This window comes from Rutilus rutilus, assembly GCF_951802725.1.
Source record: "Rutilus rutilus genome assembly, chromosome: 2".
In the NCBI taxonomy this organism is placed as follows: domain Eukaryota; kingdom Metazoa; phylum Chordata; class Actinopteri; order Cypriniformes; family Leuciscidae; genus Rutilus; species Rutilus rutilus.
This window is the reverse complement of record NC_140210.1, coordinates 30,701,184-30,723,775: the sequence shown is the minus strand read 5'-3', so window position 1 is coordinate 30,723,775 and position 22,592 is coordinate 30,701,184. Positions and strand designations below refer to the sequence as shown.

Sequence of the window (22,592 nt, the reverse complement as noted above, 5' to 3'; positions counted from 1 at the left end):
TAATCAGCTGAAAAAGACCCCAAATCCCTTTAAAACAAGCCAACAGACTAGCCTGAGCAGGCTGGGACGTTAACTACCCAGCCAAGAGGGAACGTTCTCAGAAATTTGGCTAATGTTCTGGCAAAGTTCTCTCAAAGTTATGAACAAACATTCTTCCAGTAACCCTAGATTGTTTGATAATAGTAGTCATCTATCTTAAATAACATTATCTGACATTTAATAACATATTAACATCTTTAATAACATCTTAACATTTTTCTGAAACATTCTGGATGCTATGTCTTCTAAACTTTTTTTGATGGGTCAGAGAACATTCAAAACTTTCCCATAATACTTGCAAAATGATAAAATATAGAACATTCTCTTAATGTTTTCTCTAAAACTCACACCAAGAATTTTTTTTTTAAACATAAAAAAAAAAACTGGGCATTTTAAATGTTCTAAAAACATGCAGACATAACATTTTCATAACTTAACGGGAACTCTAGCAAAACATTCTTAGAACATATTTTTGATAGCAGGGTAAGACCGGAAAACAGCATGAACTGGTTAAAGATGTAACTAGGAAAAAAAAATCAAGTCTTTCATGTGAGGTTTGAAGTGATGCTGTGGTTGTGTTCATTTGAATGTGTTTTGAATGAATTCACATTTTAACTAGGTACTGGAGGATCAGTGGACATTAGCAAAGGAAACTCTGAAAGGTTTGTGCACTCCATTCAAGAACCACTAGAAATTATTCAGAGACATTCCTCTCCAAGCAATTCATCAAAGAAGAAATGGAAAACCCTTTTCTGTTTTTTCTTCTGATTATCCAGGGTGGATCCTCAATAATCCCAAGAGTGCATATCCATGTGAACGAATGGAAAACCTGGAATGAAGCACAGTCTTATTGCAGGCAGAATTACATAGACCTTTCCACCGTTTCTAGCAATGAAGAAAACTTGTGTCTTAGAAATATGTTGGGAGGAAACCATGCTTGGATTGGGATGTACAGGAACCATACAAACCTGGACCAGTTTATATGGTCTGATGGGGACTTACAAACAAACTTCATTAATTGGAAGTCAGATCAACCTGGTGATAGAAACTCTGATCAAAACTGTGTAGAAGTTGATGAAACAGGATGGGCTGATTATGGTTGTCACCATGAGTTGCCATTCTTTTGCTATTCAGTGACTTTGGAGAGAGATCAAAAGACATGGGAGGAAGCTATGGAGCACTGCAGAGATCACTACACTGAATTGGCCAGTCTGACCTCTGATCAGCAACTGCAACAGGCTGAAAATAATCTAGGGGGAGAAACAAGTGTCTGGGTCGGTCTGCGCTTTGTCGCTGGACAATGGTACTGGTTGAATACAAAGCCTGTTGGGAACGACGTGTCACTGCCATGGTGCCCAGCTGTACCTTATGGTTGTGGAGCCCGCAATATAGCGACTAAGAAGTGGGAGAACAGAGACTGCAACGATAAGCTCAGCTTCCTATGTTCCTAGATTTGAGAATGAGTGACAGAGGTACACATACCAATTTTTTTTTATTAATGTATTAATGATAATTAATAATTATCAGTTAATAATTCTTAATGATTATTTTTAATAATGTTCATTTATATTGAATTAAATTATTAGCGCAACACATTTAATATTATTCTGTTTTTGATAAATAATAAAATTTCATATTATTCTGTCAGTTATGTGCAAAGTAAACTTGACCCAAAATAGGATTTTACCTTCTTTCCAAATGTTGTGCAACAATGAATGTTGTTTCTTAAAGAAACAGTGTGAATTTACATGAGTCTCTTGAGTAAATATGAATCTTATACTCTCCTTCAGTAGTGGCCAAAAGTTATTTCCAGCTTAGGAAAACTGGCATCTTTACCCTTTATTCAAATATTATAACGGAAATGTGTCAAAGATTTTGTAAGCATATTGCATAGTTGTGCTTGGAGTCAGTTTTATTTGTGATAATGCAATGAAACATGCCAAATTGTGCAGACATCATTTTTGGCCAGGCTGCCAGAAAGAAATCATGAACACATAAAAAAACAATGAAATATTAATAACTGATTATGTTATATGCTTTTCCCTATGAGCTTTTTGTTTTTCTGCACTTTGCCAAATAAAGTATTTTGTTCTTCCCTCATATTTAAAATATTAGAAAAATAAAAATATATTTTCCTCATATTTTGATGGTTTAATCAAACTTGTATTATCATTAAAAATAAAATTCACCTCTGGACATCACTTTTAGTCAATACTGTATTTTAGTGTAAAATGAGTTATGAATGCTTCAGATATTTTTTTTTTTCTTTTACAGATTCCTAGGGCTCTCCTGCATCCAGAAGATTCAGAATGTTTCTGTTGCAACACATTTTTATCTTCTTACTGTAGAATTGATGTAATAACATTTTGTTTGCCAAGACTGTTAGAGAGATCTTTAAAAAAAAATTCCAAGTCTCCATAACTGTACTATGAAAAAAATCTTAAATCTAAATAATTCAAATAAACATTAGTGAAATACATAAATGACCACATTTTATTGTTTATTTACATTTTAAAATTGTAGTAATTTTGATTACTTTTTCAAGAAAATACTATTTCAGTCTTTATACTTCAACATTTCATGTTTTATTCAATGTGTTATTTGCCATTTATTTGTAATTAACTGTGAAATTTACAAACAATTTCTGATTTTTTTTATTTTTTTCAATGCACCGTTGCCTGTTTAGAACTGCAGGTGGAGAGTTCGTAGTTTCCTAATTAGTTTGACAATCTTCTGTTTTTAAAGATCTGCAATATAGCTTTAACATTTTAATATTTGATTTGAAAATTACATATACTTTACTTGTTTCAAGGATAAATATATTTGAATGATTTTACTGCTTTACTGCATTTTGTTTTAACTAAACATATACAGATAAAACCTTACTTTTAGTAAGGTCACAAACTGTCCCACATCCTCAGTGCTATATTTGACCAATTGCACAATATTGTAAACCAAAAACATTAATTTAGAATTCAGTATAAAAATTTTTTTTTAAGTACATGTTTGGCCATATAAAGTGTCATGCAAGGCAAAACGTATTTTACAAAATATCATCTCTCCTGACAACCAAATATTTAGTCCAAAATGTATTTATAGAGATATAACTGCCCATAAAACCATTTGTGACTTGTCTGGGTACCCAGCCTCCTGGTAGTTTTATTTGCATCTTTCAAATTATAGTTGTGTGAAACACAAAGCTCACAGTCCTCAGATTCTGTCACGCTACCTCTGAAAATCCTCCCATCTGCCACCAGAGATTTCTCTTACCGAAACATTAGCAATTGGAATACAAATCCCAGAACTCACACAGCTGGACTGATTGCACACACACACATCTGTTCCCCATTTCATGGACTATTTAAGCACTGAGCCTATAGCAGTGCCACCTGAAGGCCTACAAGCATAGCTGTAAAAAGTGTGATGCTTGCTAACGCTGTGGTACGCAGGGAAGAGGACAAGAGGTTTTTTTTTTGGTTTTTTTTAAATGGATGTCAACGGAAGAGAGGCTTCACTACACTGAATAAACTGATTTTGTTAAGAAATAGCTTATGAATCGACAGCCCATCGGCTAATATTCAATATGTTTGCTCTTAAACATTAGTTTTGGAATTATCTATTTTTAGAATGTACACAGAAAAAAAAAAAAAAATGCTGTTTTATAAGAGAAATCACAGACAATTGTGCAACAGGTATAGGTTTCAGTTTACGGCACTTCTCATTCATTTGAATGAAATCCGCAAGCACACACCTCTGAATGAAATTCAGTGACGTCAAGGCTGTAATGTAATTGGTTATCAAGGCACACCTGATCCAAGTTAGCCGTTACGTTTTTTCCAATGGTAGCATAATATTATATTCCTGCGATACCTGGAGGCTGCCGTTTCAGGACCACAGTTCTAGGACCCAAGTTTTTTTATTAAACTAGTGTGCGAGGCTTTCAGTGTCAGCAGGTCCCTGCTCCTTTTTAATTACAAAAAATACAGCAAGGTATATTTAACTCTACTTCTACAAGTACATGTGCCCTCGATTCGTGAATCAGATCTTTCCGAGTCTGATGTGTCCCACAAAAGATGGCTGATGAGTGAATGTGAAAACCAGGTATTTATGGTGTGAGTGAAACAAGGTGATGAGAAACAGGTGAAAGTGATGAGTGCTGATGAGTCCGGGCAGTGCGTTATGGGAAATGTAGTGTTTGAAGGAGTGATCACAGTCTAGTGTGGAGTGGCTCTCGAAGGTAATGGTGACCGTTACACCTACAGATTACCATTGAATGTTAGAGTATAAGTAGATAAGGAATTTTTAGAAACAAGTTTTGATTAATTACTGAATCTATTTAATAGGCCTATATATAAACATAATCAGCAATACATTTTTTTGACTAAGTAACATTGCACCTACATACCAACTCATTTTAGTAGAGTACTTAATATCAGTTAACACCTTATTGTGCTGGTTCCCAAAGAGACATTCTACTGACTATAAGTAAATGTGCAAGTACATGTCAACTTATTCTATTAACCTGAACCCCTTATTATACTAACCCTACTCTCCTAAGAGTGTAGGCTACTAATAATCAACTAATACTCTAAAGAGTTAATTGACAGGTGCAATACTAGTCAATAGGTCTTAGAACAACATCTTTGGAATGCTTTATGATGTTATTCATATTTGCTGACTGTTTTTGGAATGTTTGCATAAAACATTGTGAGAACAATTTTAATCCTTGTAGTGTTTGTCAGTCAAATTATTATTATTATTTATTTTTTTGTATAGTGATTTTTACGACACACATTGTTTCAAAGAAGCTTTACAGAAAATCATGATGTTATAATCTTTATAATATCTTAATATATTCATGCCTTATAGTCATATTTAGCAGATTCCTGCTAATGCTTGGAGCTTTGGCTAATGTTCTGGCATGGTCTCAAACTTATGAACATTATTTTCATGATTTTCTTCCTGTAAAGTTAATAGAGCCGGACTTTAAAAACGTACTTAAAAGTTAGCATAAAAACATTACTTATACATTGGTCATGGAACGGTTTTGTTTTAAAAATTTTTGTTGGATGTAAATATAACTCTTTAAAAAAAAAAAACGTTACTACTTGTTTGATCATTAAAGAAAATTGAAGAGAAGAGAACAAGAACTCACAGGACACATGCATGAGGAACAAACAAGCAGGTACACCGACTTCATAGAACAAATGCATTATTCGCAATCAGGACTTTAATATGGAGCCAGATTAGTCTCATTAATATTTCAAGCAAAAAACATGATTCACACATGCGTATGCAATTTCACATTCATGAAATAAAATTCACATGCACACAAAAACATTTTACGTGCATGAAAAAAAAAATTATATTCACAAAAAGCAATTCACATGGGCAAAATAAAATGATAGCCTATTCATAAAATACATTTCACAAATGCAAAACACAATCCGTAGATATACAACTGTGCACAAAAACCTTCGAGTGTTTAAAATGTATATACACACAAACACAGACATGTATAATATAGCAATAATATAGCTTTTCTGCTGTCATTGTTTTCCTTGGATTTGCTTCTTGATTCCATGCTATTTTAAGCTTTTCTTGATCCATTCCATTTTTTTTATAGGGAACAGATCATACAGAACACAATTTTGTGGTGTTTTATTTTTCTGTTGTGGTGTTTTCCACATGTCTTGTAAGATTTGACTTGTGTGCTGTCTACTTGTATGTTTGAGTTTTGTTTACTTTCCTGTTGTGTTTTTGGTTTAGAAAATCTTTGCTCTTTATAATTCCATGTTTTGGATGGTGTACTTCCCAGAGACTCTGACACAGTTTAGTGTACTATACTACAGTAAAATGTGAATCTTAAAGTAAAGTCTTATCTGTTATTTTTGTAATTCAAATATTTAATGCACTTACTCTGGAAAAATGTAAACACTCTAGAAACAGTTCTACTTAACACTCTACTTAAAACTGTTTTTGGTATTGAAAACTTTAATTTGTGTTTATTCCACACATGTAGCTGTAACAAATTAAATGCATAAATAAACATACATAGCAGGCTAGCTCAGTGGGTAGCACTGTCACGTCACAGCAAGACGGTCCCTGGTTTGAGTCCCGGCTGAGCCAGGAGTTTGCAGGTTCTCTTTGTGTCAATGTGGGTTTGCTCTATAGTTTCCCCCCAAAAATCAAAAACATGCAGCATATGTAAATGAACTGGCCAATCCATGCTGTTTCCCCTGTGGCCACTCCAGCAACTTCACGTATTTTATTATGAAATAAAACAAATCTTAAAACATTTTAAAAACTAGATGTTTTGAACATTCAACATTTAGAAATAAGGGTTTCATAACATTTTAGCTTAATGGTAATGTTAGCAAAACATTCTAAGAACATATTTTTGTTAGCTGGGACCATCAAAACAAAGGGTAATTAAATAATCTTTATGCCTTCAAGCTTTTTGTATCTGCTTTATGGTATTTTATATTTATACATTTTATTGACAGATATAGTCAGATATATAGTATTTTTTTAATATAAGTACAATGTAAAAACATGTATGTACACAATAAGTGCATTGTATCAAATTATTAATAGTAGTTAAGACACTTAATATAAAGCAGGACCAATACAGCTGATAAAGACACTGTGGCTCTGAAACCTCAGATAGTGGTTCTGAGTGAACGAGGAATCAAAGATAAAAGAGCAACCTTTGGTGGAGCTCAAAATACAAAACCAAACACCTGGGAGAAGCTTAACTTCCACTACAGAAAATAAAGTTAGTGAAGATACATATTTGCATGTCTTTTAAATAAGCTTAAATTGACGTGTCCCTGAGCACTGGGAAGTGAACTTTGAAGGCATGGAAGATTTGCATGCTTCATGCAAGCACAAACTTGATAGACACATGACTCATCATCATCCTGACACAAAGACTAAGACAGCCTTTGGTCTCACGATTATCCTTCGTAAAATAGCTACAGAAAACACAGATCTTCTATGCCAATGCTAAAATCCATGTAAGGAAAACAATAATCTATGGAAGTTGCTTGAGACCCGGGTCCAGATTAACCAATTGGTGCAAAAAGATTAAATGGGCTCTGGGTATTTATTTGCATGTATTTAAACTTTTTTTTTTAGTTTTAAGTAGAATTTACATTGTACACAGGAAATACTGTCCCTGAGAAAACATGTTTACATATTTTCCGATCTCCTTAATAGCCATACTTTATATCAAACATGTGGTTTATTTAATATTGGGAAAAGAAGAAAGAAGAGTTAAGAGGGGATACAAGTTTGGAAATATCTCATTTAATGTTTAAAAGCACTGAACAGTGAACGGAACCCCACTGAACTGAACCATTCTCTTTTTGACATGGCAACAATAACAACAACACAGGAAAACACTGCATCTGAAACACTTTTTAAACACAAAGACAGTGCCATTTGCATCTATTATTTGGATGAATTATGATAAAGCAACCTGCATAGAGATCTTATACGAACAAGGGTCAGTCAGGAGAAGTGTAGCGGACATTTATGATATTAGTTTTTTCAGGTAAAATAAAAATGACGGCTTTTTTTACGGCTTATACTACAAACATTACACATTTTTCATTCACAAGAAAAGCACGTATCATCATCTCTCACAATGTGATAAAGACATTAATAAATTCTCATCAGATTTATTTAACAATAGGCTATCCAATTGTTTCTAGAAATATTTCACTGCATGGATTATACTTGAAATAATTTCTCTCATTTAACAAACTTTTCTCTTCTTCACTTCCAGTCCCTATTAACATTCTTTACTGATAGTACTGAAAACCAAACTGAATCTGTCAGTGTTTTTAAAGGTTTGAAGTACATCTGAGTGAAATCAAGTGTAGCGTGAGTTCTGGCAGGTCATGTTAGTCAAGCTCGCATCAGCTGACAGCTGATCCACGTCTACCTATAGGAATATGACACCTATAACTGTATTAATATATGAACCCCTTCAGTATTATCAGCAGCTATCACGTTTCTCAGGAGCTAATTACCCTCCTCCATCCCCAGCTCCTCCTCTCCTCAGTCAGGATTTGGCATTTTGATTTCCCTTTGAATCAGACTAATTGCTCGAATTGTATTGTGCATTACAATATTGACAATGATATCTGCAATACATTCCTGTTGGTTCTGTTCTGTTTACCCTAAGGGGGGCTATTGCTGCTCTCCTTGCTCTTATCCATGTTAGGCTGCATGGATGCGCAGGGAGTGCTTGCCCAGAACAGAACTATACCGCCAATCCAAACTGTATGCTAATTGTCAATCATTTTTGATGATATTGGACCTGACAGAAACAGCTTCTCGAAAACAAAAAAATGTAGGGCGGGACTTGATTTTGGGAATTGTTTGGATCTGGGCCTGTATGTATAAAACTTCTCAGAAATGCTAGAATAGTTTAAAACTTTGACTTGAGTATCAAAAAAATCTTAGTAAAAAGTAAGACTTGTCTAAGAGTAGGAGATGTTTATAAAGCTAAAAGCAACTTTCAGTAAAGTATAAGACTGACTCTTAAGTGCTGACTGCTGTGGTACTTAAGTGCTGCAAACTAAGGACTACAATGATGTCAACCCAACATGGCCGCCCTCAACCTCTGAATCAGGCAATAGTGAGCCTCACAGCAGCATGACACCAATTATTTAATGCAATTATAAAATCATTTAATTAAGACACTAAAACATTACTTTTGATATTTACATTTATTTAAAAAAATGGATTTGCATGCAAAATTATGACAAATTAGTATTGATGCTGTGGAATCCTTTTCTATTGATATATGTCTCATCATTTACAGTTGGACTGATGATGCAAACATGAGTTCCATCAATGGCTCCAACAACTCCAGGGAAGCCCGAAATCCTCATAAAAGTGGCTTTCTTTTGCTGCAGGGTTTGAAGGTCAGCTGGAAAGTCAATGAACTGTCATACAGTAGTGGCCAAAACTGTTGACCTGCCTATAGGAAAATTGACATCTTCACCCTTTATCCAAATATTATTAAAAATGTGTTACAGATTTTGTAAGCATATTTTGTAGTTATGCTTTTAGTCAATTGTTTTATTTGTGATAATGCAATGAAACATGCAAAATCATGCAAATAAATTATGAGCACATGCAAAAACAATAGCGAAACAGTTATATTTGAATAACTGATTATGTTGTTGTCTATGCATTCTTTTTCCTGTGAGCTTTTTTTGTTTTTCTAAAACCTGTAGCTGTAGTTTGTATTATTTGCCAAATAATTTGGTCAGATAACCTTCACTAAGTTTAATGTTTTGTTCTTCCTTCATATTTTAATATATACAGTATATTCCTAATGTTGATGGTTTAAGCAAACTTGTTAGGCCGTTAAAAAACACTTTTGGCCACCGCTGTATGTTTGGTGTGGTTAGTGCCACAATAGTGCTATTTAAGACCCTGCTTGCTGTGGACTGATGAGCCCAAGTGAAGTCGTCACCGGTGCACTGCAGCATTTTTCCATTTGCCAAAAAATATAATTATTACTTTCATTTCTGCAGTCAGAGCATTGATTTGTAGAGTGGCAGAAGTTATTACATTTCTTACAAGGTCAGTTATAAAAAGAATACCTTAACGATCAAGCCTGTATCGTTTGTTTAACTCCCTGTAATCATATTATAATATACATAACATAATAAAACATATACATAACTCCAATACATTATTTTTTTTGTGTGTGTTCTTTTCCTCTCTGCTGCCATCTTGTTACTCCTAACTAGGTTAGGATACCTCTCTAGCACTCTTAAATCATTTAGGAGCTGAGACCTCTTGACACTTAGGAACCTTTATGAATCACACTTATTCGTAGGTCTAGACTCAAGAGCAAAATGAGAAAATGAAAAGAACATTCTTAGAATTTTTTACTCTGAGTGGCTTTATACATGCAGCCCCTGATCTCTGGATGTCACTGTAGATACGTTGAAGGGATGTAAATGCAATCCTGCAAATAACTTGTAGATTCTATTTGGACTCAAAGCACAGTTAAAGCTAGGTGTAAATAGTGATCTTATATCTTCAAGGTGACCTGGAAAAATGTTTAATAACAAAGCTGGACTGCTGAAAGCAAGCACTCATTTGAGCTTGTATAATTTGTGTTCCAAATAAAAACCTAAGCATGTCTAATACTTTACTTATGCTATATGACCGTATGAACAGTTTTTGTTTTAGTTTTACTGGAGGACACTACAAAAACTTCCTACTTTAAGACTAAGTCAATAATTTGCTATTAACATGACCCTCCAAAGAGCCTCTTTCTACATTGATGGCCATTCAAAAGTAACCATGTATTCAGACCATTTATTTTTCTTGTTTGTTTGCAAGCAACATTTAAATCAGAAATATTTAATTATATAAATAGGGCTATTAATAAACTGAAAAATAGCCTTCTTCTTCCCCACCTGCCTGGTGTCTTTCATATCACAGCTCTTTATAGTCACTAGTGTTGAGACTGTGAGTGCACTGTATGGTGTCATCAGCCAATATGTGTTGCCATTACATAATTTCCCTGTACAGTACCTTCAAAGTAATTAAGCACATGGTATTTATTGCTCATGTGACTGGCTCAAAACAACCTGCCTGCTAAATTTCCAAGCACCCACGAGCAAAGAGAGCAGATTTCTAATTGTATACTTCTGAGGAGTCCTGCTTCAGTCAAGCAACTGATATTGAAATAAATGGCAATGCTAACAAATAGCTTTACTGTATGCATGTATTTAGACCTCCATGAAAAGAGCATATAATAAGCAAGTAGATCTAGTTTGTGTTGATGTTCGGTCATAATCCACAAGGAGGTGTCATTGAGTTCATTTGAACTCTATGTCTTTCTGTTCACTTTTTCTCTTCAACATTTGCATGAAGGTTCAACCAACCTGGACAAGGTTCACACAACCTGAAACCACTACAAACACACTAGATGAGGTTTGAAACTCTCAATGACGAAAGAAGGAAAACCAAGAACAAACAAGAGATACAGAGGCAGACACAGTCAACTAACAAACAGAAAGAAATGCTAAGAAACAAGGTGAAAAGCACGTATAATCCAAGGAGGAGAAGATACAAGTAAAGAAGTACAAGAGAGGAGAAACAGAGATGGTGAGAGACGTCATAGAGGAACTTACATCTTAAAGCACACTTCCACTTCACTCTTGGTCTTTCCAATACACACAGTCACACACGCACTCATGACAAACAATGTGTACAGCTCTCATTTTGGACATTCGTTTTTAAACACGTTGTAAAAAACCTTCAATAATGGGCTACTGTGTCTTCCAGATCATCTGTAACCTTGCCGTTTCTCTCCTACTGCTATCGCTTAGTGTCAGCGGCACCACAAACCGTAAGTATTAAGATCTGCTCTATGATGTCCTATTAATGACTGATGTACATATTGTTAAATGTGATTTCTAGGGAACACTGTGGTATGTGTATAACAGTTGTGGTATGTGTATGGTTTTGTGAGTAAAGAACAGCTGCTATTTAACCTTTCACCTGACAATTATTTGACCTACTAGCTGTTTTTCTTTTCAGTAATACCAAACACATTTAATGTCATGCTTGGTATGTGTTGGTTCGGCTTATATGAGATAAACAATCATTGTGTCATTTAATAGAATTTGATTAAAAAAATATATAAAAATTTGATAGTCAATTGAATTCTGTTTTAAGGCCGATTCACACTGCACTGACGGGCGCTGACCAACATCAACAGACTTGTTTGTTGGGTTTTATCGGATCAGTGTGTTACCCCGTCAGCGTCTGTTGCAGTTGATCAGAGCTTCTTTTTGCCGATTGAACATGTTCAATCTCCTTTGTTGGGTCATGGGATGTCTGAGAAGTAGCGTTCCGTAATATGGTGATTGCTTGTATTGGTCAGCGTCTTATTTGTCATAGAAGTAAAGAATCAGCAATGTTTTATCATAATTATAGTGCAATATCATGTAGTAATATTAAAATATATAATACAATATAGTATAATATACAATATAATATGCTAATATTATATAGTAGCTGGCAAATATTAGGACTTGAATTTTAGATTTTTAGTTATTTTAGATTTAGATATCTTACCTATCTTAGACAATGTCATTTGTTTTTCCAATTTCATCAAAATCATTTGACTTAGTCTTTATACCAATATCAACAGGTAGAAGTAATGAATGAAACACAGTCTTTTTCATTTTTTTTCATAAAAAACAGAGTTTATGCTCTGCATTAATCTTAGGGATCGGGGTCGGGGTGCCTGGTTAAAGAATAGTTCATCTTATTCTAATTGATATGAAAAAAATGGATTAACTAATTCAGAATTATTATGCTTTTATATTTATAAGCACACAAGGTTGAAATTTTGTCCTGCAAATCTGTCCTAGTAGTTTACACCAGTAAACATTTGGTAACACTTTAGAATACTGTTCCATCATTAATGAATAACAACACAGGAACAAATGAGTAATGCAATAATAACATTGTAGTAACTACTATTAACTAACAAGAAACTCTGATTTACGAATCAGTAAGTAATAGCACTCAGCTGAATGCGGTAGTTCACTATAGCTAATCAGTAACTAGCCTACTATTTTTTCATACCTCTTGGAGGAATAATATCTACTATATACAGGTTCATAATTATTGTGAGTAATGCATAATGTATAATTAATTAATTAATAATAGAGTGAAGATCACTGTATTTTACTAGTAGTGACTCAAGTACTACCAAGTCCTTCAAGAAAAGACTATTATTTGGAACAGTTTTCTAAAGTGAACTTCATAGTAATGACTGAAGTCATTGTAAAATGTTGAGGTTTTTGTAAGGTTTTGGTTTGTAATTACTACATCCTTCTAATGGAATTACTAATTATTTGGAACAGTATTCTCAAGAGAAGATCATGGTCACTCACTAGTGATGACTCAAGTGTTACCAAATCTGTCAGAAGTAATTACTGACCAAAACCTTGCAAAAACCTCAGATGCTTGCAATGACTTCAGTCAATATTAGAGAGTTATTATGCTTTTCGCTTTAAAATACTGTTCCGAATAATTAGTAATTCCTTCTGAAGGACTTGAGTCATTACTAGTGGGTTACCATTACTTCCACTTTAGAATTAATTATACATTACGCATTATTCACATTAAGTATGAACCCATATATAGTAGTCCTCTGGGGGGTATGAAAAAAATAGTAGTTGCCGATTAGCTAATAGTGAATTACCACATTCAACTGAGCACTATTACTTGCTAACTCATTAATCAGGATTTCTTGTTAGTAGTTTACTCATTTGTTTCTGTGGCGTTATTCGTTAATGACGGAACAGTATTCTAAAGTCTTACCAAAAACTCGTATTACTTTGGGTTAGAAAACAGTTTTAATTCATCTAAAACTCTGTATTGAACTCCCCGCCCTTTTCCCCCTTTACTCTTGTAGGGTCTGAGGAGCTGCAATGTGTCCAAATGATCAGAGTGCCACGAAACACAGTGTTCAGAGCTCGTGTTATGACAGAGTTGAAGATAAACTGTACTATATCTCAATATGGATGTCACAGGAGCCCAAGCGTCTCATGGTGCAAAATTTATGAAAATCACTGTAAACCTTTTAATCACTCAGATTACATAAAAACTGAGTGGAAGAGTATGACAGAGCATGAAGGGATATCTTTCCTGATTTTCCTGAACATCTCAATGGAGGATGCAGGTTTATACAGATGTAAAGAAGGTGACAACTCTGTTGGCCATAACATTAATGTCACTGTAACAGGTAAGTGATGTTATTAGTAGAATGTAAATATTCAGTGGTAACACTTTATTTTGATGTTCCCATTTAAACATTCTGTTGACTATAAGTACATTTACAACTACATGTCAACTAACTCTCATAGAGTATTAGTAGACTGTTTGCTTAATATCTGCTAACTCTTTATTGTGATGGTCCTCCAACAGACATTCTACTGACTATAAGTAACTTTGCAACTACATGTCAACTTATTCGAACCCTGACCCTACCAGTCTAATAATACTCGACTAACACTCTAATGAGAGCTAGTAGACATGTAGGTGCAGTGTTTCTTATAGTCAACAGAATGGGTTAAAGGGTACATCAAAATAAAGTGAAACCCATTCGGTTGAATATACTGTAAATATAATAAAAGTGTATTTTAAATATTTTCAGTAAATAAGGAGGATGAGGTTTCACACAATCAAAACAACACAAGTAAGGGCATGACCATTACCACACATGATATTAATCAACTTTATGTTTGGCAATTAGTTTCTATTCTAATGGTTTTCTAAAGTCAAAGTGCATTAAAGTGCATGCCTGATAAGTACAGCAGGTATTAAATATTCGAATGCCTACAAATATTAGGTGATGTGAATACAAATCCGAATGATGATCTGCAGTGGCTCTGGCCGTATGTGTACATCTGCACTGGAATAGCGGGGCTGGTATTCATAGTTATGGCTGTAACATTACTTTTCATCAGATGCCAAGGTGAGTAGCAATAAGACCTGCACTTTATTTTACAATAACCTGTTCCATTAGTTTTTATGTCCTTTGAATGATTCTGTGAAATTTTCCATAGGGACAAATTCAAGAAGAAAAGTTATGGCATATAAAAATCAGGTATCTTTTGTTTTCATTTTGGTCTTTAGAACTGTTTATTGTATCCACTGAAAATAAAGTTTTTAAATGCTCTGTTTTCACTTATACAGTACATGGAAACACAAAGAAGTGACCTGCCTCCTCCTCCTCCTCCTCATCCCCATCACAACACCCGTCCCCCCTCAGACCAGCCGACCTCTGCTTTATATCGTGTCTGTGAAACTCTACCTGTCAGAGGAGCATCTCCAGCTGGAAGAGTTTCAGATGGTAGATACAACACCGTTGGTACAGAAAGAGGAGAAGAAGAGAATGCTCTTGTGTATGCTTCTTTGAATCACCAGGCTTTGCCCAGAGTGCCAAAAAGAACAGCACGACAAGAACCAGATCCTTCAGAATATGCTGCAATCCGGTTCCGGTGATTCAATGAATCCTTTACTGAGACACTTTAAAAAAGAATACTGAGAAATGACCCATGAAAAAGTGTCACTCATTTGCTATTATGTATTAAGAAATTATTTAAAAAACTCTCTATGAGGAGCAAGAATCTGAGCTTGACATGTAGGATGGCAACTGCAACTGCCTGCTGTTATCTCAAAGGTCTGGCATGCAGAGTTAGACGCGCTCCTGGGTAAACAAATTTTGTTGATCCTGAAACAACATTCCTGTCAGAAAATTTTATCCTAACTATATACCCTTAAATCTAGCACCTAGCATCTAGCATCAAATCTAAATCTGCACTTAACCACACAGTAAAAGACAATGGTTTCCACACTGAACGATCCTGTTAATGTGCTATTTCATTAAATGTAAGAAGAAGTTTTGGCAAATGACTAAATGCCTGGTCACACCAAGACAATAAATATTTTAATTTGAATGCAGCTGTTAATGTGTCTGTTTAGACCGACAGTCTTTTTTGCTAGTTTCAGCCCGACGCAGTTATCGTTTTCACGTCCTGCACCACGTTGTTTAAATAGCAAATGCATTTGCGCCCATGAGCATGCTGGGCTGAAAACGAGGTGTGTTTTTGAACATTGTTGGTTCTTTGCTATTTTGAGGCAACTGAAATAGACTGCGCCATTGACCAACTGAAACCTGGTCTAAAGTCAATGGTGCAGTATTTTTTATTTATTTTTGTAATTTAAAGAGTGCGTTAGTAAAGTGTAAACGCCCTAAGTGCACTTGCACCGTGCGCTTGAGACCATGCGCTTAGATCGTTAAAATAGAGCCCTAATATTTGCACGCCATCAATGGCCATCTGTCTGTTTTTCGAGCACCCATGGAAATGACTGAGCGCTCAAAGAAAAACACAAGATATTCTCATTGTAACCAGTCAAATTGAGATTCAGGAACCCTCTCTGATTGGTGGATCTCACATCAGGTTATATTTAGCGTTATAACAACCTGATACAAAAGCTTGTGCTTCTGTTTTTGCACAATGATAAATTGCATTTTAAGTAGGCTAAATAATTCCAAAATCATCAGGTATATTAACGAGATAGTGACTCATGGAAAAATATGTGTTTTAGTTTGGTTGGTAATGTATTAGCAGTCCCCCGCCTCTACTAGCGAGACATGAATAACCTTTGTGTAATTAATTCATCAAGGTTACCATCGCACGGAGAAAAAGACAGGACTCTTGAAAAACGAACACCATTAATTAGTAAGTAATGAACATGTTAAAATGATTTAAGGGGAATTTGTTACATATGTGTATGTGCTTAGCCTAGTTATCATTTGATTCACGGAAACAGGTGCCTATGGCTTTAAGGCCCGTTCACACCAAGAATAATAACTATAAAGTTAACTTTAACAATAACTATATTAGCACACACACTAACGGACAATAATGTTCTGTTTATTATAAGCTCGACTAATTCATAGAATTAGAAGGATTAAAAAAAAAAAAAAAAAGTTTCTGCATCAAAGTTGTCTGATTTGCTGAGTTTGTACGCAGAGTACAAAACTGAGAAGCCCACAAGAGCAAAAGCATGCAAACACATTTCCTGTATGAGCAGGGGGGAGACTGCAACTTACCAGATATGATGGTGGGATTCTTTACCTCCCACAATGAAGAATAGTAAATACAGCCTACTTTTTTATTCACTAAAGGTCAAAGAGTTACATTCTGCCTTCTAATACTGTCCACCCACAATGAAGAAAAGTATGACTTCCTACTGTTAATTGAATTAAAGGTCAATGAGTAACATACTCCTATCTATTTATACTGTACATACTGAGTGTGTGTGTGTGTGTGTGTGTGTGTGTGTGTGTGTGTGTGTGTGTGTGTGTGTGTGTGTGTGTGTGTGTGTGTGTGTGTGTGTGTGTGTGTGTGTGTGCGTGCGTGCGTGCGTGCGTGCGTGCGTGTGTGTGTGTGTGTGTGTGTGTGTGTGTGTGTGTGTGTGTGTGTGTGTGTGTGTGTGTGTGTGTGTTTGTATGAATGAGTAAATTAATCAAATAGTAAATTAAACTCATCAAGTTCAAAGCTTATTTGCAAGTGTATAAATCAGTTTGCTGCTGTACTCTTTGTGTTGGTGTGTCTAGACTGGTTTCACCTAAGACTGTGACTCATTCCTTTAAAGGGGACTTCCATAAAAAAAGTTCCTTATTTAATCTCAACATTGTATTTACCTTGACATGATTCAGTTAGAGAGGTGTTTCTCTTGGAATAAGTACTAGATTTCAGAATGTATGAGCAAGACTCTCCTCTCATTGGGGAGTAAAAAAAAAAACTATGGAAAAAATGTGAATATGTTTGTTGTATTGTTGCCTGTGAATCACTTTTCATTAAATAGACTGGTATAATCATTAAAAGTAATTCAAGGAACCATTTTTAATTAATTGTAATTGCTTACTTTTCATCATGAATTCAACATAAAACCTCAAGAAAAGACATTTAATTCACACTTTAAAATGGCATTGTATTTGATACAAATATCAAAATGGTATCTGCAAATATATCAGGTTCACTTTTCTGCACTGCCTTTTAACTGTTGTCAAAGTGATGTTTAGCGGATGTATGGAGATGAGTTCACTTAGCAGAGTAACCACAGGTGTAGTTCACCATATTAAAATATACAAACACTTTGTACTGGTTTGACAACCAAAAAAAAATAAAAAAAAAATCTGTTATTTTACAATTTAATAGAAATGTAACATTGTAACATGTCTGGCCTTTCCTGTGTTTTCATTGTGTTTTTAGTTCTGCCCTCTGCGACCTAGTTTTCCCTGTTGCTGATTAGTTCATTTGTCTCCACCTGTGTTCATTAATTATCTTGTTTGTCTCTGTTTATTTAAAGCCTCAGTTTTCTCCCTGTCGCTGTCTGTCCTCATTTGTGAAAGTGTTTGGTTGTGTTTCTTCTTTGTTGTTCTTCAAGTTTGCTATTAAATATTACTCCAGTTAATTCTCCTTCGTTGTGTGCTTTGTTATATCAATCGAACCGTTACAAACATATGTATACACTGAGCAGTCATAACATTAAAACCACCTGCCTAATATCATGTGTTGAGGAATGGACTCCACAAGACCTCTGAATGTGTCCTGTGGTATCTGGAACCAAAGACAAGAGAGGTCAAAAAGTGAGATAAAATCAAATGCTTTTACTGAAAAAAAGTGGCAAACGTTTCGGTCACATGTGACCTTTCTCAATGTAAGCTTGGCATTGTTGCTCTGACCCATCTAGCCATCACTATTTGGATAACACTTTAAAATAAGGTTTCATTAGTTAACATTAGTAAATTACTTTAAAGGAACACACCAACTTTTTGGGACTTCAGCTTATTCACCGTATCCCCCAGAGTTAGATAAGTCCATACATACCCTTTTCATTTCCGTGCGTGTCGTAACTCTGTCTGACGCGCCCACCGCTAGCCTAGCTTAGCACAAAGACTGGAGGTAAATGGCTCCAGCTAGCATACTGCTCACTCCGCCGAAGTAGCAGTGCTTCGCCTTCTGAGAATATAGTTCCCAGTATGTATCTTTCAAAAGAAAGATGGCTGTGTCTCATGTGACCTTGTTATTCGTACACGCTGTGACTATACAAATCACAACATGTAAATAGGAAAAAGTTGGCGTTATTTTGTCACTTATTGGGAGCAGTACGCTCGCTGGATGCTTTCTGGGGTCACTCTATGCCTTTTCCAGTTCTGTTAACGATGGTCCATGAGAAAGCAGAAATCTTTTCTCAGTTCCCTGTAACAGGTTTTATTTCACATGGCTTGGATTGTCCTGAGGATCTTTCACTAGCAAAAATGTATGTTTGCTTCTCTCTCTTCTGCTTTTCCAAATAACACTTCAACAGGTTATAGAGAATTGAGAATACAGCATGCATGACACCACTTTTAAAACTAGTCTAAAGGTGATGATACACGGGGCAACTTTTTGAACAATGTTGCTGGGCAATGTTGCCGTCAACGAGCAACCAGGTGAGACCCAGGGCCCATGACCGATCTAAATTATCCAGATAGAAATTTGTTGCCCATTCTCAATCGGAAAGTGCCCAAGCAACATCACTCGGCAACATTGCCCAGCAACATTACTCAAAAAGTACTTACCTTAACTAATGACACATTGCTACTGCAGTACCATAATTTTGATTATGTTTTTGGGGTAGGGGGGAGGCTTTTAAATATTTATATTGACAGTGAATTTTATCAGGGTAAGGTGATAGGTTGACAGACAAATTTGAGAAAGCTACCCCTACTGGCGTAAGGATATAACCTGGAGAAAAGTTCAGTGAACGAATCTGACTGAATCTTTTTTTGTGTGTGTGTGAACAGATTCAAAAGAATCGATTCGCTGAGATGAATCAAAATGCTCACTTTTTGCAAGCAACACCAACACATTTGCCTTACACAAAAATGGAAGTGAGCATTCAAAAGTGTGTTCTTCATTTACTGTTGGCACACTTCTGATTTAAGCCTTTAGTCCTACTAAAATCAAACCAGTCTGATTTTTGCAGATCTAGATCATTCGATTGTAAAAGAGATAAGAGTAAAGATTTCTAACAATATTTTAAAGGAAATAATTACATGTGCAAAAAAATTGCCTGAACAAAAGGCCTATATTATATTTAAAAAACACTGAATGTCACTGAAGACCAGGTGAAGTAACTGTGCGTTTTTTTATTTTTATTATTTTATTATTTCCTTTATGAGTGGGTGGATGAAAACAGTGCATACCACTCACTCAAAATCAATTCATGTTTGTTTTTCAGAAAACAATGCAAACAAAACTCATATCATGTGACTAACAATGTCACACAGTTTGATTAAAGTGCATGTTTGCTTTATTATTCTAGAGAACATTCCAAACACATCAAAGAACATTGAAAGGTGTGAAAGTGAAGGGGATGACTCATTTTAGAATGACACAGGTGGGCTAAATGTTTAGGTGCACGTCTTCAGTTAAGAAGTTACAAACAGCACAAAGAGGAAATTGATGTTACACTGTATCAAAAGTGGCTAGCAGCACTCTGTCAAACACAAGGAAGAGATCACAGAAATCACAACCATCTGTCACATTGCATTTCCACCATCTAACACACAGTTACAACAAAAGTCTCAAGAGGAATTATGGGTGCGTTTATAGCCCGGGTCTCTTCTCTGGTCCAACCACCAACCAACAGCCATGCATGAAGAAAAGGAAACAGCAGCAACAACCGAAACAAAAAAAAATGAAATAAAACAACACTACATCATGGGCGGAACATTATTGACTTTTTAAAAAGTTCCAGAATCCAGATAATACATCTGCTTACATTTAGGTCTCTTTTAGGTCTATGACTGATTAGTTTGGCTAATCAAAAATCTTTACTAAAATATTATTGCCATCCTTTTGTCTCAAAAGACAACGGAATCTGCATCTCTAGACGTTTGTTGAGTTGCAGCGACACTGTAGTGCCCGATTCTTCAAAGATATTGCAACTTTTATATATTAAACATTCCATTTGCAAGATTTTTTACATATGTTTTCATAGCAAACAAATGGCTGATTCATTTATTCTGGTTAAATGTAAAGATATTTATTGATATATAATAATACAATAGTAAAATAAATTATTCCTGTTTAAATTATTTACCCTCATGACTGAAGAATTTGCTAACGTGGTGATTTAGACGTGAAATGAGTGACAGAACAAAATAAAAAAAATAATGTTTTCCAAACACTCTTACTGCCTGGGTCATTCATACACAGTATAATTTCATGTCTTAATATAATGGATAAAACATTAAACTCAGTTTTAATGATGGAAGTCATATTAGTTCACTTAATGTCAACTTAGCATGTTCCCGACTGCTATTTTCAAAAAAAATTAAACTGGAAGTTTATGAAGAAATATTATAGGCCTTCTTCATATTTTTGAAGGAAAAGTTTCAAACAAAACATGTTTTTGTTGTTTTGAAAGCCCCCTAGACACGTTATATTCTATCCCCTAACCCTAAACCTAGGCCTACCTATCACAGAAAGCTTTTTGCATTTTTACATTTTCAAAAAACATCACATATAGTGTGATTTATAAGCGGTTATCCTCGTGGCGACCAATAGCTATTTAGGTATTGTTTAGCATTGTTTTATCTTGCATTTGGTCTTGCTTCCCTCTATGTAACGTCCACTTTCATGATCCAGTCATTTCCTGATAAATAAAATGTCCTGTCCTACATCTTATCTTGTTGTTGGCGTCACTCATATGGGTAACATTATGAAAGTATAATGGGTGGTAAATGACAATTCACAATTGGCTTTAAGTGATTTGTCACACCAAGTGAATGTACTTATTTGTAGATGCACTATATTGAAGTGATTTATGATATGGTGTCTTTAAACAATGACTTCCTGTTTCCAATAGCAACTAAAAAGACATCAGTCATGGTATAAGGTGAGTTTAGAAGGGCGTCTTGCAAGATACAGGAAGTGGTATTTCCTTAGACTTCCTGTGGTTCTGTACTTAAACAGGTCTATGTAAAACATACCTCACAATTGGCTTTGGTTGCACTAGATATTTTGCTATACTTTACGCATACATATTATCATCTCATTAGTGCTCATAGATTTTCATACACAAAGTTTACACATTAACTTTTGTATATGCGCATATATGCTCAAATTTACAATATGGATGTTCTGGCATCATAAAAAATGTAAACATATTAACATAAACAGCTACAGAAAATAAAAATCCTCACAAATCCTTTATGTTTTTGTTGTAGTGTATATATATAATGAAATACTTTTTTATTGCCTTTATCTTGTGTGTTTAAGCAATACAATCCGTGACAGAAGACCCGACCTAAAAACTCGTCTAGCGGCGAAAGTTTTGTTTTTTCCTTTTTGTGTATGTGTTTTTTGTACTTTTTTCTCTCTCACCATGGATCTCCCTGCAGTTCGCCTCCTGTGCCTTGAGCAGGGAGAACGTTCCCTCGAGGAACACTTAGAGGAGTTTCTCGAACTGGCCCATCAGACAACCTTCCCGGACAATTGCCTGTGCTCGTTCCTGAACGCCGGCCTGAACACCCTCAGCCACTCCAGCCGCCAAGTCATCACCATCCCCCATCAGTCACTCAGTTCCTCCAGCCTCTGAGTGCTCCGCTCTATCTGGACCTGTCGCCCTGGCTCCTGTGTCTGCGCTTCGCTGTGGACTTGCTCCACCTCAGCCCTCGGTTGTGGGCTCAATCGCAGCCGCCTGGTTCTTCTCTGTCACTTCACTTCCTCGGCTCTTTGCCTGCGTGTTGGGCTCCAACTCCATCACCGTCGTCGCATCCGATCGCCCCCATGCTGGCATCTAGCATCGTCCCACCATGGCTCTTCCCTCTAGCGACGCTTCGATGGTTCGCAGTCCTGGCTGTGGCCTGGGTCTCTTCCATCTGCTCGCCTCTGCTCAAGGCCATTCCCTGGATCACATCACCTGCA

General features: G+C 35.6%; 1 protein-coding gene across 2 annotated transcripts; it reads left to right on the top strand.

The window, feature by feature from the left end:
- The first annotated feature begins 10,941 nt into the window (after window positions 1–10,941).
- On the top strand, window positions 10,942–15,560 carry LOC311286193 (B- and T-lymphocyte attenuator-like). 2 transcript variants are annotated; one of them, XM_084402297.1, is made up of 7 exons: window positions 10,942–11,187; window positions 11,368–11,431; window positions 13,514–13,843; window positions 14,255–14,296; window positions 14,450–14,575; window positions 14,667–14,707; window positions 14,797–15,560. In XM_084402297.1, exons 1-7 carry the CDS (start codon window positions 11,185–11,187, stop codon window positions 15,103–15,105), a joined length of 915 nt encoding a protein of 304 aa, XP_084258423.1. In that variant the 5' UTR covers window positions 10,942–11,184; the 3' UTR covers window positions 15,106–15,560. The 2 variants fall into 2 exon arrangements, with proteins under 2 accessions (XP_084258423.1, XP_084258422.1); XM_084402296.1 differs by lacking the exon at window positions 10,942–11,187 and having other exon boundaries at window positions 11,208–11,431.
- The last annotated feature ends 7,032 nt before the right edge of the window (window positions 15,561–22,592 follow it).